At 36.4% G+C, this 18,378-nt stretch overlaps 4 protein-coding genes across 6 annotated transcripts; 1 reads left to right on the top strand and 3 right to left on the bottom strand.

Moving 5' to 3' along the window:
• The first annotated feature begins 895 nt into the window (after window positions 1-895).
• Window positions 896-3,749, top strand: LOC114169602 (DNA double-strand break repair RAD50 ATPase). Of its 3 annotated transcripts, none has more exons than XM_028054839.2 (2): window positions 896-1,407; window positions 2,103-3,749. In XM_028054839.2, exons 1-2 carry the CDS (start codon window positions 1,324-1,326, stop codon window positions 3,624-3,626), a joined length of 1,608 nt encoding a protein of 535 aa, XP_027910640.2. In that variant the 5' UTR covers window positions 896-1,323; the 3' UTR covers window positions 3,627-3,749. The 3 variants fall into 3 exon arrangements, with proteins under 3 accessions (XP_027910640.2, XP_027910639.2, XP_085525281.1); XM_028054838.2 differs by having other exon boundaries at window positions 898-1,403; XM_085669155.1 differs by having other exon boundaries at window positions 1,263-1,403; window positions 2,005-3,749.
• A 1,637-nt stretch (window positions 3,750-5,386) lies between these two features.
• On the bottom strand, window positions 5,387-10,225 carry JMJD5 (2-oxoglutarate (2OG) and Fe(II)-dependent oxygenase superfamily protein). The gene is made up of 6 exons (XM_028054395.2): window positions 9,619-10,225; window positions 9,139-9,348; window positions 7,146-7,280; window positions 6,896-7,039; window positions 6,370-6,462; window positions 5,387-5,832 (listed from the first exon to the last, which is right to left on the bottom strand). Exons 1-6 carry the CDS (start codon window positions 10,087-10,089, stop codon window positions 5,644-5,646), a joined length of 1,242 nt encoding a protein of 413 aa, XP_027910196.2. The 5' UTR covers window positions 10,090-10,225; the 3' UTR covers window positions 5,387-5,643.
• A 1,220-nt stretch (window positions 10,226-11,445) lies between these two features.
• LOC114170670 (uncharacterized) lies at window positions 11,446-12,155 on the bottom strand. The gene is made up of 2 exons (XM_028056194.2): window positions 11,811-12,155; window positions 11,446-11,738 (listed from the first exon to the last, which is right to left on the bottom strand). Exons 1-2 carry the CDS (start codon window positions 12,003-12,005, stop codon window positions 11,622-11,624), a joined length of 312 nt encoding a protein of 103 aa, XP_027911995.2. The 5' UTR covers window positions 12,006-12,155; the 3' UTR covers window positions 11,446-11,621.
• Window positions 12,156-13,312: 1,157 nt separating this feature from the next.
• On the bottom strand, window positions 13,313-18,253 carry LOC146881920 (uncharacterized). Its single transcript, XM_085668745.1, has 2 exons — window positions 15,235-18,253; window positions 13,313-15,049 (listed from the first exon to the last, which is right to left on the bottom strand). The coding sequence occupies exons 1-2, from the start codon at window positions 18,208-18,210 to the stop codon at window positions 13,487-13,489; spliced, it is 4,539 nt and encodes a 1,512-aa protein (XP_085524871.1). The 5' UTR covers window positions 18,211-18,253; the 3' UTR covers window positions 13,313-13,486.
• Between the last annotated feature and the right edge of the window lie 125 nt (window positions 18,254-18,378).

Genomic DNA, 18,378 nt, shown 5'->3' on the forward strand with positions numbered 1-18,378 from the left:
TGGTAAATAAGACCATACACACATGTAATGAGAAGTTATAAGGTTGGCTTAGTAATAAAAGTCGGAAAGAAAAATATCAGAGGTTATGGATTTAACTCTTTCACTAATATTTGATAAATATAAAATTGATTTGAAGAGTTTAGAAAAAGTATTAGGTTTGAGGAGGAGGTTTCATTTGGGAGATACAACACCAATGAGACCTAAGTCCAATCATATAAGAAATTGACACTACTCTCAACCCAAAATCTTAGACAATGGATTTATGGGTCTTTATTCTTATATAGTGCTCTAATTTCTTATTTTTAGCCGATGTAAAACTTAGACTCACACTTAAATTTTTAACAATATGGAAGATGTTGTAGATTCAACTCTTCTACTAACAAAACTAACAGACTAACATATACCCGATAAAAAGAAAAACACAGAAGTAATGAAATGAGTATACGAAAGTGAACACAGTGGGATCTAAAATATTACCTTATCACATAAGAACATGTTCTAATCATGAAAAGTAAAAGCCGCCAAGGTGAATTGATGCCTTTGTGAAAGAAGCTCTACAAAGGAACATAACATAACCGTGTTATTATTAACTGTGATGATTACACACGAAGTATGAATTAGAATTAAAGCAACATCCAGTCCAAAGTATTCCTAAGTTGAAAGCAGAAATGGTTGACCACAGATGTGAAAGTGGAAGATAGTGGCATGGAACTTCTCATGTTCGTACTAAAGCAATCATGTGAAACAGTGGTACCACCACCAAATGCTGAATTCTGGTAATTTTTGGAATCTGTGGGTAAATTCGTAAACTTGCAACATTACAAAAACATGTAAGACTTAAATTCCTTCTCTCTTACTCTTTTTTTTTTTTTTTTTCACATCATCATCACATAGACTTACTCCATTAGTTTTTCCTATGAGAATAAAAACAAAACTCTTTGGTCTTAGGGTGACCCTCTCTATCTATCTCTCTTCCTATTTTCTGGTTCTCCAAGGTTCTGCTTTAGATATAGGCTTAAAATCAAGTCCAACCATTAAATACCACTTGGTCATCCCTTTTTTCTTCTGACCCTTATAAATTAAAATTTCTAATTTCATCTGGTGCCCATATTATCCTCTGGAAACTTGCATGTTCCACTCTGTTTCTTTCTCTGTTCTGCTTCATGGCTACTGCAGCAACATCAGCACAGGTTTTCAAAGACTTCAAGGACACCAGCAATGGCAACCCTGAGATTACAAGGCAAGAAATTCAGGCCGCCATAGCCAAAGCAGTGGAGCTGAGAGCTCTTCATGCGGCTCTGATGCGAGGAAATAGCCCAGCCAATGCTAGATTCCCTTCCCCTTCCCCTGCTTCGCGCCCTGTTTCTCACTTCTCTGCCCAAGATTACCCTGTTTTCACTCCAGTGGGTATTGTAATTTTTTCTTGAATTTTGGCTTGAAAAATTGTTTCTTACTTATTTTGATGAACTGGGTATCCTAGAATCTTCGCAATTCATTGCAAAGCAGCGATTTTTTCTCAAAGAAACAGAGTCCTTTTGTTGGATTGGATTATCTGTTGCTAGCTTATGTTTGAATTGACCGTTGCTGTTAATCATGATAAGGACCATATTTAAGATACTTGAATTTGTGGAATATGCAAGTGTTTGTGGTGCTCCCCTTTCCCTTGAACGCTGCTATTTATTACAATTGAAAGGATTATGAAACTGCTGCTTTCTTTATGGCTGGTTAGGTAGATGTCATTATTAGTGCGGTTACATCCTTACTCGGTTCTCCTCTTTTTTTCTTATTTAATCTTGAGAAAACACCGACCATGAATGAAAGTTTTGACTATTTGAGCATTTTTGGAATTTCGCTTTAAATTCTGTGTCATGGAACTCTTTAATGTTCATTAAGTCAGCTGAGCTGAGTCTGAGGCAAAGTGTGAAACTTTTTAATTTATTGTCTTAATCACTCTTTAATCAGAAGAATAATTTAACGTTTTTATCATTTTTTCATTACTTTCAGATTCTACCGGTATTTGCGGCTGCAACTGCTCTTTAATATATTTTTCCCTTTTGAATTTTGATTGATGATAAGTTTCTGAAGTTGAGAAATATTGACAGAGCTATGAAGATGATCCAGTGGTGGGGTTCAACCAAAACTCTATGAAAAGCCTAACAGTATCAGAAAGTTGGGATGGGAGTCTTCTAGAAGGAGGAAACAGCATAGAAACCATTGTAGCAGATTACAAGGAGAAATCAAGTTCAAGAAAAGGACTATATTCAGGTTTTGCCAACCATGATTCTCACACATGCCCTACTGATGATGCCAAATCTGTGATTGGCTCTTGTGCAAATCAAATTACTGTTCTTCAAACATCACCTGCAAATGATCACTTCAAAGGTAGAAGGAGAAACAGCATGGAGGATTTCAAGTCCATATCTTCCTGCAACAAATGCAACCCTGCCACCATAACTAACGATTTTGAGAATGCAAGGAGCAGCAAGAGCTCCAACATTATTGTCCCAGTCACGGATTCACACTCATCTCTTCAATCCCAACCCAAGAGCAAGGGGGTGATTTCTTGGTTGTTTCCTAGGTTAAAGAAGAAACATAAGAATGGGAGTTCCCCTAATAGAGCAGAATCCGAGGATGTTTCTCAGGTTCTCAAGGACTTGGGAATAATGTCAATTGAGACATTGAAGAAAGAGCTGGTGGAAGCAAATGAAAACCGAGATGTGGCCTTAATGGAAGTTTCTGAGATGAGAGGTTCATTGGGAGAGCTGAAACAGAAGCTTGAGTATTTGGAGAGTTACTGTGAAGAGCTGAAGAAAGCTCTAAAGCAAGCCGTGAAGACAAGGGATTCTGAACTTTGTGACCAACTTAGTAATCTTCCTCAGAGGGGGAAACTATTTGAAGGAAATGGGGAAAATGTGATGCCTGTGAGTGAAGAAGTAATGGTAGAGGGATTCTTGCAGATAGTTTCAGAGTCCAGATTATCAGTGAAGCAGTTCTGTAAAACCCTTATAACCCACATTGAAGAGACTGATCATTCTTTGACAGAAAATTTGAACTTGCTTCTGCAACCATACAAGTTATCTCTGAGTTCCAAGTTCTCAAAGGCAGTTCTATACCATTTTGAAGCTTTTATAAATCAGTCTCTCTACCAAGACTTTGAGAATTGTGTTTTCCAAAAGAACGGTTGCTCAAAATTCCTAGACCCGCAGCAGGATCGTCACTCACAATTCTCTTCGTTTGTTGCCCTTAGAAACTTGAGCTGGAATGAGGTACTGAGAAAGGGAACAAAATATTACAGTGAAGAGTTTAGCAAGTTCTGTGACCAGAAAATGAGTTGTATCAACACTACTCTAAAATGGACAAGGCCATGGCCTGAACAGCTTCTTCAAGCTTTCTTTGTGGCGGCAAAGTGCATGTGGCTGTTACATTTGCTTGCTTTTTCTTTCAACCCTCCGTTGGGAATTTTAAGGGTTGAAGAGAATAAAATCTTTGATCCTCACTACATGGAAGATATGTGTCCAAGGTCACAAGGGCCAAGCAGAGTTAAGATCATGGTGATGCCGGGATTTTATGTGCAGGATAGGGTCTTGAGGTGTAAAGTTCTTTGCAGGTACAAGTCTGCAGCATAAATAAACTAGTAATAAGTTTTATATGTACATTTATTTTTTTTTTACTTTAGACTTTTCCTCCTGAAAGTCTGTAACTAGCAAACGTATGTGATGATTAATAATAGTTGTAAGTGATTTAATTTATTGCATGTTCAACTATGGGTGCTTGTCATTGAATAGATAAAGATTCAAACGTGCAGAGAATTGTCGTTAAATGAAATTATGTTTGTCACTCGTTCTGTCATAATTGCGAATACTCCCAATTTGATGTAGTTCAGAACACAGAAGATGCATTAAAAAAGCGCATATTTTCAGCTATTGGTTAACCGGTGGCCAAAAATTACATTTCTGGTAGGACCCAGAAACCTATACGGATAGTACCTGTTTTGCTTAATTTACTGATCACTGCATGATTGTACTGTTGCTTGATTTACAAACTAATATAGATTCAGATGGTCTTTATGAAGATTAAGACAAAAAGAGGAAATATTTTTCTTAATTAAAATTACTATAACTGGGAAAATAAACTCGTTGATGAAGTAGCAATTATTGATGTTGAAGGGAACGCACCACCTACTTTCTTTCTATATTTGCATCGTAACGTTTGAGATTTTTGAGATGAAAACGGGGGAGTACTACAGAGAACTGTAGAGGTAGAGTTAGATTATATATATATATATATATATATATATATATATATATATATATATATATATATTATTGGTGTATAGTAACTACATGAATTCCACCCTCTTGATTTATTTACTTACAATACAAATACAAACTAATTTTTAACAACTGCCATGGTTAAGACACAAGAAATTAAGACCAGGTCTAAAAGTGGGGAAAATTTTCCTCATTGCCAGAGACAGGTACTAGGAAAAGAAACCAGTTGATTTAGTAAGCCGTTTTCTTTCTAAACTTGCAGAGTGATGTTTATCAGATTTTTTAGAACAAAACGAGGGAGTAGTAGGGAGAACTGTTGAGGTAGAAAGAAATTGAGTAGTAGGGAGAACTATTGAGGTAGAAAGAAATTGAATGAAGCCCGGACATATTTATATCGATGGCGTGTTCCGTATCCGACACGTAAGAGATACCGACATTGGTACATATTTCTACAATACATGTGTTAGTAAAGTATCCAATTTAAAGAATATTTTTTTATCTTTGACATAATTTTGACATAACTTTAACATAATATTAATAACCACATATTCAATAATTTTCTAAATAACCCATAAATTTATAAATTTATTAGATATATATTTATATTATGATTATAAAAATTAAAAAAATAAATTATAGAATCACTATTTTTCACTTTTTTAAATATAAACTATTTTTCACTTTTTTGAATATAAGATATATTAAATTTATTGTTGTATTAATTGACAATATATTAATTAAAAATTTAAAACTAATATATATATATATATATATATATATATATATATATATATATATATATATATATATATATATATATATATATATATATATATATATATATATATATATATATATATATATATATATATATATATATATATATATATATACCGTGTCTCATATCCTATGTTTTTTTAATTTAGTTATATCTCCGTATCGTATCTGAACTTCATAGCTACACTCACTCTGTAGAAACAATGTCGTCAGATAAATCGTTGCTACTCATGCGGAAGCAAGAATACCTTATTATGATTTACTGATTTCAAAACAAATGGAGTGGTAAATTTCAAAAATAAAGTACGAATAACATTACTTAACTGTTGGGGAATGCGTTTGACAAAACCATATGATCAATAATTAAACAAGAGTTTCAGAATCAAATTCACAAAGCTTTATGATGAGTAATTATAGGACGTGTGTACGTCACGAATCACGATAACTAGTGGGCAAAAATGATGTTTATGCACGAGAATTATACTATCACTGGGTAAAACGAGTTGTCACATAGATATTAGGAACGTTACTTAGAACACGCTGAGTTCTCAATTAAGAAAGAATGAAAAGTAGAGATGAAGATGATGGCTTAAGATTAGGATGCATCCGAAGTGTCACCCTCACTCCACCAAAAGCTAACTGAAAAACTTGTAGTCAAAGACCGAACATAGTGCCACCATTTTGGCGGGATATATAACATTTCGCCTTCCTCCAAAATACAGTCTACAAATTCCAACTCTTGCACCTTGGGGAACTTCCTTTCATCCAGGTCATCTAAATCAACCTTCAGACAAAAACAACTCTAATCAGCACAGATTTCAAAATATCAAAAGCAAAAATAAATATTAATCAACAAATAAGCACAACTTAAATGAAAACACGAGAATGGATGGCACAGTTTTTGCCGTATCAATAAAATTGCAGTAAAGCTAAGCGAGAACCAACACCTCCTATAAAGTTTCCACTTTGCTACCCACTAAGTGCATAAACCTGGATCATATTGTATATGTAAACTGCAAAAACACAATCATATTCTTCTGAATTCTACTTTATGTTGGCAGCTTGTATAGACAATAATAAGCATTGCATTTGCCGACGAATCATTTTAGGTTAGTTATAAGTTTAAAATACTTGATCACTTAGCTGCCTGGAAAATCTGTAGCAAGTGAAAGGATAAAAAAGCCTAGACTTACATCGAATAAATGCTACTAGAGCTCTTTGGCCACTTAGACGGATGTAAGATAGTATTACGCTTTTAAGCAAAGAGGACACAAGTAGACAGCACAAGTTGTCCAGTCATATAGTTCAGGAAACTAATTACCTGGCTGGAATTGCTGAGCATGGTACCAGAGTGGGGAGAAAGTTCCTCAGACAAAGATGACGAGTAAAGCCTAATGTATTTTTTTCCAACAACCTGTCAGTGAGAAAATGATTTCAGTCAAATAGATTATTCCATGGTGCATAATACGGCTATGACTATTAGTATAGGCAATGTTCTACAAAAAATAGTGTAGGCAGCATCTTCTGGACAATTAAAAATAACAAGGACATAATGTTAACTACAATGTCATCTTCAAGCATTAAAGGTCTGTTGAAATAAGCCACAGTAAATCCAAACTTCATATTTTGTCTACAGCTTGAATAACATCAACTATGCTATGCCAGCTATTGGCTTGGTAATAGTGCTGCAAAAAGTAGGAGTCACGGTACCTCCATTATTTCAGTAATAATTACTTGGTTTACGTATGCTCAAAAGGCGAGGTACATAAATGAATTCTGTGTGTGGTGGGGTGGGTGTAGAGAAGCTGATTTGTAATAGACAGCTCAGTTCTGTACAGCTGAGTTACCTGAGCTAGTATGTTATGATGCGGATCATGGTGTAATGGTGTTACTGTTCCTGCTGGACCAAACCAAGCATTGAGCGATCGTAGCTCCCCTCCACCAGCAAAACAATAGTCAGGAATAAAAATATCTTTCCGCAGCTCATTTATCTGTGATTTCAATGATATCAGTTACTGAAAGCAGTACAAGTCCTGCACTTGCAGGCTAAAATGAAAAAGTTGATTTGGAGACAACATAAATCTAAATTGTAAATACCTGATCAAATAATGGATGCTGAGCAAGATAAGTAGGACCACCAGGAGAACAAGCACCAGACTTTATCCGTTGAATAAATTCTGAAAAAGTAATCAGTTCTTGCTTCCACTCAGCACATAAATAGTTTTTTCCAACCTGGAAAAAACGCTGCAAGTTACCCTTTTTTGCAAAAATTTATCTAAAAGTAAAAATAATATATAATACCTACAAAACCACTCCACCCTGTTCACCTTGTGTGTGTTTGAAGGAATTTCATGTATACTGCTAAACAACTTCCAACAGCCTTGCCATGACAGAAAAAATCTACATGAGGTAAATGCAACATACATTCAAATGGTACTAGATGTAACTAGAGGTGACAATAGATTGGATAAATTAATTCAGATTAAAATGAATCGGATGAAAAAAATCCATATTGATTCATTAAAAATCTGATCCAACCACTAACATTTTTTTTGGTAGATGGATATCCAATCTGGATATAGATAATATTTTTAATTTTTTTCAAAATATATTTTGCTTAACTTTCAAAAACAAATTCTGTAAATTAAATTTTAAAATGTGTGTTTCTAAATGTTTTGGAAACTTACATTTAAGAAGATTTAATTTTGAAACTGTTAGGCTAGGAAATAATGAGAGAAAGTGAAATGTGTATTATAGAATGAAATTTTAAAATACTAGTTATGCAGTTAGTTGTTTTGGTGGAAGGGAAGGGACTCTTTCTCAGGAAGTCTATATATAGTTGCCTTTAGGGAGGTGTTGGGGGAGCTTTTTGAAACGGAGAGCCTTTGGCTGTGTAAACAGGGAATACCCTGTGTGAAAGAAAGTACCTTCCTTTGTATGCAAAAGTTGTTGTAAGTCTACGTCTTTTTGGTTTGTGTTTTTTCTTTGTTATCTTAATGAACCTAACAGAAACACTAATTGGATTAACTATGATCCGTTAAATATTGATAGGAGGACCAAAATAATGAGTAGGTCATTACTGATCTGTGAAATTAAATGGATGGACTTGATCTAACTCATTTCTTTTATATCTTGGTAATAGATGTATTGACTGGTGGATGGACCAAATGGATGATGGATAAATGAATTGTTTTGCCATCCTTAGATGTAACATATATGTTACAATGTTAAGAATTGACAGAAAAACTTACGTGCATCATAAATTTCATCAACTTTTGTCTACGTCACCTATTTTTTTAATTTCAGTTTTAAGAACTTAATGGGAGAAAAGAATCTATCTTGGAACATCAGATTAAAAGGAGGAATGGAGGGGGAAGTCTTCATTCACAAAGTGTTGCAACCAGAACAAAATTTATTCACTTGTTAGATGCATGACACATGAAAAGCTCTGGGATTGTTTACACAACACTTTTAGGCCTATAAACCCAAAATATTTGAAGGGAATAGTATGCAATGCAAATAGATTAACTACATCATAGCATGTTCCACTCTAACTGATGAGTAGATGGCCAATTTTTATTGCCTGTAGGCATAAATTGAGGAAACATAAGAGAGGACGATGTTTGTGTTTTGTCAATAACTTTCCATGTTGGACAATGTTCCATTTTTTCTTAAATTTTGGTCTCAAACTCTCAATATTATATTTTCAACATCAGTAGGCTTGAACATTTTTCACACATATTCCCCAGTGAGTTAAGTTACAGTTGGGTACTCGTCAATTAGTAGAGTTAAAATTTAACTCACATACTGAAAACAATTGTCAGCCATCCAATAACCTTTTCTCTTCAGAAAAGATGAAAATCAAACAAACACATTCGGTCTAAGACAATCAAACAAATATATTTAATCTCAGAAAATCAAACAAACACATTTAATCTCAGAAAATCAAACAAACACATTTAATCTCAGAAAATCAAACAAACACATTTAATCTCAGAAAATCAAACCTTCATCCCTCTACCTTTGCTCCTCAGGGAAGTGCAGGTGTCTTCCCTTACAATCACAAAAAGACCATCAGAGGAGTAATTACCTCAACCGGAACTGTGCGGTCACCGGCAACTGTCAACAAGTAATCTTCATCATTCCATTTCGCGCTGGCTGGCCAGTGAGCCATACAATCGCTGATAATAACCGGAGAGCGAGACAGGTAATGATCCTTTAGGAATTTATCCAACGACAACGCTGATTTCTTGACCACAAGCGTAGAAGAAAGAGACTTCATTGGTAAAAGTTGGAGCACCTACAGTGTAAAAAGCTATAACATAAACGTTAGAGCAGAACAGCCTTGAATAAAACAAAATCAAATGCAACCAAAAAAAAAGAAAAAAACCTTCCAATTCCAACATTAATAAACAATTAGTATCACATCATCCCTGAGAATTACACTAGCACACTACATGTTTGATTTAACCTGAGTATTTCAGCAATTAACTGAAGCTTCACGAATGAGATTTCCCAAATGCAGATTAAAAACCGATGATAAAAGTAAACAAAGAGGAACGGACCTCACCTCTGTCACATTAAAGTCCCGATCGACCAACCGGCGTCCCGAGTCCCCCAATTCAGAAACCCTAACGCTCCTTCGAGATTGTTCCGACACTTTCGCGACGGCGGAGTCCAAATCCTTGCGGAGGAGCGCCCCTCCCATGATGATTCCCAAATCTAAAACCCTAAGCGCCTCCCTAAACTCGCCGTTGCCAGAGTGGTGTCGAGCCACGTAGAGGCAAGCCATGGAGTACGCGTCGCGCCACACCGGCAGCACCGAGTGCCAAGGCCCGGAGTGCAGCTGCTCCCACGCCATCTCACACGCCGCCTCCGCCGCGCGAATGTCGCCCCCGGCCGCCAGCGCTGCCATGCTCACGTACGCGTACCCACCGTGCTCGGAAATCGAGTGGAGAAGCGCCGCTGACTCCCGGTCCAGCGTCGGCGTATCAAAGTGGAAAGATGGAGCGCGGTCGCCGGATGCGGTGGTGGTGGACATTGCTGCGGCGGCGCAGGGAGAGAACTCCGGCGAGAGAACTGAAAAAGTGAAAGTATGTAATAAAAGTGTTTGATATTTGAGACACTCTCGAAGAGATAGATATTTCTAAGTATCTTAGCTTAGGACCCAAAGGTAAATAATCATTGCTAATCAACCATTATATATTATACAGAAAGATATTTTTCTCTTTCCTTTCCTCACGGTATATTCAGATATTTTTGTCTTTCTCTTATGATATTTTTTGTCCACTTTATTACGTACTTTTTTTTAGTTTTTGCTTTTTTATTTTTATTTTTATTTTCTTCAAGTAGCTTAGCTTTTGATTTTATTCCACTATAGCCTCCTATGATGCCACGTTTTCTAGCAAAAGATTAGAAATTAAGCTTTCAAATTAAATGAAGCCACGTTTATGACCTAAACGTCACAGAAATTTTGAAATTATGCATTTCAATAAAGAGAACTACAACCGCGAAAAAGAAAGAAGGTCCAATCACACTTGTTAACACTTTTCCATGGTATAACTTAAAAAATGTTAGGTCATATTCATTCATTTTATTCTATAAGTGTTAAATTGAATAGTGAGAGATATTTTGAATCTAGAAACTACGGATATTTGATATTTGAATCTTGCACTGTGCATTGAATTGATCAAATATCCCAAAAGAGAATACATTATGTCTCCTTTCATTTTCTTAGGTGCCATAATTATTTGCAAATAAATCATTTTTGTTGATTAGTCATTATAATATAACCCATTGATATTATGCAAACTGGGTATCCCATGTTCATGAAATCATATATCCAAAAAATCCAACTCTAAAATTTCTCCAACATTTTGCTCTCTTCTCTCTATGTGTTGAACTTTAATTTAATTATATCCACTTTCATATTATTGATAGATATTTCATTTTGTGAGAACAATGTGGTAGAGTTTAATTTTTTTTTTGGGAAAGCTTTAGACTTTAATTTTGATTAATATTAATCAAAAAAAGTTATTTATCTAAGGTTGTCCAAAAGTCTTGGCATTTATAGGTGACGAGAGATGTTGGCTAGAATTAAAAGTTCAACATTCTTGATTTCCCACTAATATTAAAATTATACCAATTTGTTGCACTGATAGCAGAAATTGAAATATAGTAAGCAAAAAAAGAAAAAAAATGGTTCCACCACTCTGAAAATTGTACACCAATTTGTAATGCAGATTGGAGGGGCTCTTTGCATTGTTTTTTCCTGTAAAAGGCAACAAATGGTTCCATTTTCTAGTCCAATTGTTTTGTCTTCTTGGAATGGTGTTTCTTTTCACCAGATTATAAATGATGAACAGAATGGAAAACAAAAAAGGCTTGCAAAAAAAGATTAACAAATATATCGATCCCAATTAAGTATAACCTTTTCTGATTATATACAAAAGTAAGCACATTGCAGAAGATAAAGGTCGTATAGCACTTAAATGATGATATGACATTGAACCATTAATGGAAATATAAGATAAAAACAAAAAGTGGAATAAGCATATATTGAAGGAAGGGAACTCAATGGCCTATAGGGTGATTATTGTGATGAAGAGGGTCAGGTCCCGTTGGAACTTCTCTTGCTGAGTCTTCAACCGTGCCAGTAGAAGAAGCAGCTTCCTTCCCAAATCTTGCAACCTGAAAGAAAAATCCCATCTTACCAACATAAAATAACTTGCAAAGATTTTGTTTTTGCATTATGTCATATACCTGTGTGTTTGTTTGAGACTTAACAGAGCGAAAAACAACCTTAAGGAAATGAAGAGTGGTTTTCTTGAACTCGGATTGAACAAATGGGAGTGAAACAAGAAAAATGAAGAAAACAAGGTTGAGGGGTTTCTTGATGGCCATTGTGTTGGAGGAGTAGAGACAGAGATGGAAGGCGAAAGAAGAGAGGAATGGCATAATAAAGAACCCTTTTTGTGTTGGTTTCTGGGCAGAAGAAATGAGGAAGCTTTTCGAAAACCCGTCCAAGGAAATTGATGGGTAATAGTGTGTGTTTGAGTGATTTGAAATGAATTTGACAAAATGAACCTCTTGGGTGGTGGGGTGTGTGAGAACGAAGAACAGTGAATGAATAGTAATGAACAGAGAAAGGGAAAGGGAAAAAGACAAGGAGAGGGGTAAAATGGGGATGGAGAGACAGTGACAGTGTGACGCGCACACTATTCCGAGGTAACAAGACGTTTGAGGGAAGGGCACGTGTCATGGTGGACATCGTCGTAGGTATGTTGGCGGCGTCATTGTCGGGACACGTGGCTCTTAATAATTGGTGGGAAGCAAGAAAAATCGCGTAAAGAAAAGATGGCGAGCTGGGCCCTCCAATCATTTTGGGTGGGGCCACTGCGTGACCCTGCTGTCATGCCATGCTTGTCATGCAACCGCCAAGATTGGATTGGCCGTTTCATGTCCACGTCTTTTCTTTTCAAAGGCTGATTTTTAATTGTGTGACGATACAAACACCCTATTTTGTTCGATATTTATATATTTCTATTTATTTAACATCGAAAGATGTAAATAAAAATGTTTCCTTTTTAATTTAGGTTTGATTGATGAAGCTATCGCTAACTTGGTCGCCTCATAAAGTGAGTAGGAAGTTAAGGTTTTCTTTTTTTTTATGAGATTATAAGAAAAAAACACAAGAAAGATATAATATTAATGAGTTGTAAACAATTTTATATAAAATATCATGATAAATTTTTAATTTAAAATTTTAAGATAATATATTTATGATTTTTTACTTATATATTAATTTTTTTTATTCAACGGGACACATTTTTTTCAAACTATGAAGAATTGAACTGGTGTTTGAATCTCAAATCATGTCTCGTTATTCTCTTTGCATAATAGATCAATGCAAATAAACAAGTCTAAATTTCTTTGTTAGAAATCAAGATTAAGTAATTATGTTTGATTAAGTTATTAAGTGATTTAATCCAATCATTAAATAACTTAATGTGATCTTTTCTTTTAAACCTTTTTGTTTTTATTTAATCTTTTAAGAAAATAATCATTCATTTATTATCGGTTAAGGTGAACTTTTTAACACATAAAAAATTAAAACACAATTTGGGAGATTTGGAGAAAGTTGTCATCAAAACTTCAGAGATATAAAGTTATTTTGATAGGTTAAAAAGATAAGATGAGAAAAGTTGTGGATTCAGTTAAGACGTACCAATGAATGTAAAGGAGAAAAAAAACACGAGACATGATAGACAAATAGAGGTGAAATTCAAGTAGAATTTCACGGTATGATCGATGCATATATTATTTAATGATACAAGATCCTAAGCGTAAAATGGTTAAGTTTCTTCTAAAATGCTAGCTAGTTGTTTATTGAAAGAGTGCAGAAAAGAGAAGCCAGCATATATGAGTACAAATATTTCTCAGCATGATCTAATGATTTCTTCTTTCATGGCAAGTGACAAAGAACAAAGATTGCTCCCATTCTCTAACTGCACACCAGGCATGGCCACAGCTCTACTCCCTACAAACCCATCTTCTCCAATTTTGATCTCTCCAAATTTCACCATTCCTCCTTCACCTTCATACACATGCCCAAACAACAAGGCTTCTCTTCCTACACAACCCCTTCTTTCAATCTTCACCATTTCTGGGTTCAATAAGGCTCCCATGCTATCTACATAAACTGCATCTTCCATATCCACATCTGCACCCATCATCTTCATCCACACCACAAACCAAAATGAACCACTTGTCATGTCCATAAAATACTCTCCAACTAAGGTTCTAATGGCCTGCCATGTGCTGTCCAATGTGATCCTTTCACTCCATATACCCACTCTTTCACCTGCTTTCTTCCTTCCCACAAGAACCCATTTGGCTATCACACATGCCAATGATGCTAAGGCCCCTGACTGAACCCAAAACAAGGGAAGCAACCAATATATTTGAAGTTTCTTGGCACTCTTTAGGTAAACAACACAGTTCAAGGGAGCAAAGACTGATAAACCCAACACCATATGAGGTAACACTGTTTGTAGCAGTGGCTGAGTGAAGAGTGCTGAGAATGTCTGAAACCATGTTCTGGTCAGGGTCAATTTCTGTGAGTCATTTTTGTAGAGACCTGCAGCCAAATCAACAACCTTTTTTTTGCTTATGTTGTTGTCTATATCTTTTATCCATTCATCACAAGCATTCTTCACCGAGTTCCTTATGACGGCTTGGGACTTTGATCCAATGTAGACACCACCCTCTTGGAGGGTAGAATTCATTTGAGCAACTGAAAGTGCACCAAGAATGACATTCTTTTGGACTAGAGAACCGGGTAGGACTACACTTTGACTCCCAATAACCGAATTGTCCTGAATCTCAATTTTTCCACTGACAAATCCGCTTGAAGAATGAAACCCTGTAATTATCCGGCTAAAATCTCCAAGATGTACACCTGAACCAATTGACATTAACTCTGGACATGAAACTGAGTTGATGGCTCTGATGGAACAATGCTTACCGATTTTGGCACCCAAAAGGCGTAGATATATGCAGAAGGCTTCTGTTCCTGAGAGAAGCTTTGCACATCTAAGGTGGCAGGAAGTTGTGACTTGACATCGAAGCCAGGTTTTAAATTGTGTTTGGTTTTGACTAGTTTTGAGGAGACGAGTAAAAGCAGTGGTGAGAATGATGAGTATGAAACCATGAAGCAAATAGGCGCTGGTAAATGAAATGGCAAAGGTGATTGGGTTTGATGAGACTTCAGAAAACATGGTAGCATATGCAACGATTGTAAACGGGATCCAATGGAAGGCCCCACCAATGCAAACAAAGGTAAAGTGTTGGGGTGATAGAGGTTGCTTGGAGAACCTGGTATATAAGAAGTAGGAAATGATCGCAGCAAGGGAGCTGAGAAAGCCAACAAGATAGATTCCCATGAAGTGGTAGATAATAGCATATTGAGTTTTTCTGATATTAACAGAGAGCTCTGTTTTCTGAAATAAAATAGAAAAGGTATTAGTTAATAGTTCTAGCTTCAATTGACTTTGAGATCACTTCATTGTTCGTAAAAGTTTGTCAAGCAAAACTTTGTCAAATATCACTTTTCTCTGTGCTAAGAGTACATGTTCTAAATATATAAAATAATTTTATAAGCGTTTCTTACTTGGACATAACATACCTTAATACCATTATCAAGCTTTGCAGGTTTGAACACATGTTGGTCTGGTCCAACCTTTTGCAAGGCCTGTATCTCAGCACCTTCTTCAATGACACTTCCCTTTTGGATAACAGCATAAGGTCCAATAGAAGAACATTTGCCAATCCTAATAGGATGGAAACGTAAAATTCCATTCTTTACCTCGTGGCTTTGAACCAAAACACCTTCAGCGATGGTAACTTCATCTCCAATTGACACCAAAGATGGGTCAGTGATGTCAACCGTGTCAAGTAAAACTGATGATCCGATCCTTGCGCCCAGCATCTCAAACCAGCATTTCAGAAACACTGTTCCTCTGAGGTGTACCGCCAGAACTCTAGAAGAAATTTCTTGGGCCTTATACAGTGTCCACCACTTGACAAAATCCATTGAATATATGGAAATTTCAGAGGTAGGGTCATAGTTTGGCCCCAAGAAAGAGCTTCCAAATAATGATATGCAAATGCAAGTAGAAGCCATGCAAAGAATCCAAGCAACAGGTGCAAAAGTCAGGGAAATTAAGTAATGTAGCCATGGAAATCCATTTATCCATTTACTGGCACTTAAGGTGAAATTGAGATAAGTAGTGACGGATAGATATGCAGGAGAAACCAGAATGATAGAAATATAAATAAGAGATAGGAATTGAAGTACACGGATACCAAACCGCCAAGACTTGGATACCTCCACAATAAATTCAGTGGAACCATTCTGAGCTTCTGGAACATTGGATGAATTGCTAGTAAGTTGAGGCTGAGACTTTGATAGAAGATCTTCACAGAAGTTAGCCAATTCTAGAATGCAGGATGCAGTGAAAACATCTATGGCTGAAATCGGAGTTGCTAAGAAATCTGAGAGTTTTTGAGTTGCTTTAACCACTCCAATTGAGTCAATTCCATATGAGGTCAAGTTGTCTGTGATTGAGATGTTGTTGACTGAGATTCCAGTCTGCTCAGATATTAGCCCTTTCAAGAACTCTACAATTTCATTCTTACTGATCCTTTTCCTTGGTGCAAGTGGCCCCGGTGTTTTTCCTTCTCTCAACATTCCTGTAGTAAACGAACTTAACAACGACTTCTTTCTCAAAACAGGTGTTGGACCTATTGGTATCAAGTTCAGTGTTTCATCACTGAACTGTTTGACACATTCAAACCTCTTGATTTTTCCTGAAGTTGTTTTGCTGATGGTTCTGGGCTTGATCAACTTGACGGAAGCAACATTAACTCCATGTTCTTCCACCACACGAGTCTTAATTTTCTCAATCACATCTTTGGTGACTGGCTTACCATCCCTTACTTCTGCAATCACGACTAAGCCTACCTGATCAGAGCCATCTGGGGTGGAAATCCCCTTTGCTGATAAAATTTCCTCAGGAACTCCAACGACAGCACAGCAACCAGGACGAAGAATGTCAGACGAAGTCTCAACTGTCTTCTCAACATCCGCTGAGTAAATATTTCTTCCAGCAACAATGATAAGATCTTTGATTCTTCCAGTGATGAATAATTTCTGATCAATTATTCGTCCCAAGTCTCCAGTTCTTGTGTAGCTACGACCAGGAAGGTTCTGAAGTTCATTCCTGAAAGTTTTTCGACTCAACTCTTCCCTTCCCCAGTATCCTATTCCTGCACTTGGACTACTAATCCAGATTTCTCCCTCCTTTCCATCTTCCTGAAGCTCTTCAAGAGTTTCTGGATCAACTATTCTAATGTCAATATCTGCATCCTCATGATTAACATAACCACAACAAACTCTTCCCTGCCAATCCAAAATGATCGGCTTACCTTCTCCATATGCACAACAGACAAACACACAATTTTCTGCTAAACCATATCCAGGCGCCATCACCTTTTCAGATAAGCCAAACGGACTGGTTAGCTCAACAAATCTTTTCAGGGTCTTCTGTCTCACTGGTTCAGCAGCAACCATAAGAAAAGTCAAGGATGAGAGGTCTAAATTATGAAGCTTATCCTTGTCAGACTCCAATCTTCGAATCATTAACTCAAAGGCAAAGTTGGGGCCAGCACTATGAGTTGCTCGGTACTTGCTCATAACTTCAAGCCATAAGAGTGGTTTCTTGATAAATGTCATTGGCGAAAACAATACTGCAGAACCACCACTAACAAGAGATGTAAAAAGTCCCCCAATCAGTCCCATGTCATGATACTGAGGAAGCCAGCTTACTAGCATTGTCCTTGAGGTGCTCTTGTATCTCCTTCGCATCAGCTTTACATTGTGAATTAGCCCACCATGAGTGATCATGACTCCTTTAGCATCACTAGTTGAACCAGAGGTAAATTGCAAGAAACATATATCACCTGGCTCAGGTTCACCTTGTTCATCAAGATGTTCCAAAACCATACTTTTGGACTTCTTGACCCATGTATCAGTGTGCAACCATGGAAGATTGGGCCACCGAGCCAAAGATTTCTCATTTTTTCCAATGAATGAGATTAAATTTTTCAAGGAACCTGCACGAACTGCTGAGTGATAAGCAACTGTTGATAAAATTGCCACAATGCTACATGACTTGGCAATATTTTCAATTTGCTTTAGTGCTTGTCCATTTCTTTGCATGGGATCTGGAGGAAGAATTGGGACTGGTATGACTTTAGCTCTTAGGCATCCAAAGAATGCATCAATAAAATCCAAACCAGGGACATAAACCAGAAGAACCTTGTCACCTGGCTTTATAACCGGCTTTTGGCTTGTTACAAGCTTATGAGCAATGCAAGAAGAATTAAAACACAGTTCTCTGTAGGTCCTTTGGCTTACTGGAGCCCCTTCTTCATTAATCCAAGAATACAGAATCCTGTTTTGAGTGATTGGATGAGTTCCCCAGTGCTTTAAGTAGCTATTCAAAGTAGGCAAATTAGGAAATTGCACTTCTTCCAATTCACCTAATTCTTTAGGATTCTTTTTCTGGCACTCAGTTTGCAAGGGAAACAGATTCTGCATAAAACATACTTGTATGAAGTGTAGGTCTATTTGGAAAACATGATCATCCAAATTCAATAAAATCTAGACTTTTCAAATCATTGATTTGTAAAAATACATATAAATGACAAATTACCTTAGTGTAAGGAAATATTGGCAAATCATTGCTATGTGCAAAGTTCTTGCAGA

Source organism: Vigna unguiculata, chromosome 11, assembly GCF_037176805.1.
Source record: "Vigna unguiculata cultivar grain cowpea cultivar isolate G323 ecotype 2 chromosome 11, ASM3717680v1, whole genome shotgun sequence".
NCBI classification, from domain to species: Eukaryota; Viridiplantae; Streptophyta; class Magnoliopsida; order Fabales; family Fabaceae; genus Vigna; species Vigna unguiculata.

Coding starts and splice junctions, on each gene's coding strand:
- LOC114169602 (XM_028054838.2), top strand. CDS start 1,164: ATGGCTACTGCAGCAACATCAGCACAGGTTTTCAAAGACTTCAAGGAC. Junction 1,404..2,102: donor ATTACCCTGTTTTCACTCCA/GTGGGTATTGTA, acceptor AAATATTGACAG/AGCTATGAAGATGATCCAGT.
- JMJD5 (XM_028054395.2), bottom strand. CDS start 10,089: ATGTCCACCACCACCGCATCCGGCGACCGCGCTCCATCTTTCCACTTT. Junction 9,349..9,618: donor GGGACTTTAATGTGACAGAG/GTGAGGTCCGTT, acceptor TTTACACTGTAG/GTGCTCCAACTTTTACCAAT. Junction 5,833..6,369: donor TGCTCAGCAATTCCAGCCAG/GTAATTAGTTTC, acceptor TTTTGTCTGAAG/GTTGATTTAGATGACCTGGA.
- LOC114170670 (XM_028056194.2), bottom strand. CDS start 12,005: ATGCCATTCCTCTCTTCTTTCGCCTTCCATCTCTGTCTCTACTCCTCC. Junction 11,739..11,810: donor AGTCTCAAACAAACACACAG/GTATATGACATA, acceptor TTTTTCTTTCAG/GTTGCAAGATTTGGGAAGGA.
- LOC146881920 (XM_085668745.1), bottom strand. CDS start 18,210: ATGCAGAATCTGTTTCCCTTGCAAACTGAGTGCCAGAAAAAGAATCCT. Junction 15,050..15,234: donor AGCTTGATAATGGTATTAAG/GTATGTTATGTC, acceptor ATTTTATTTCAG/AAAACAGAGCTCTCTGTTAA.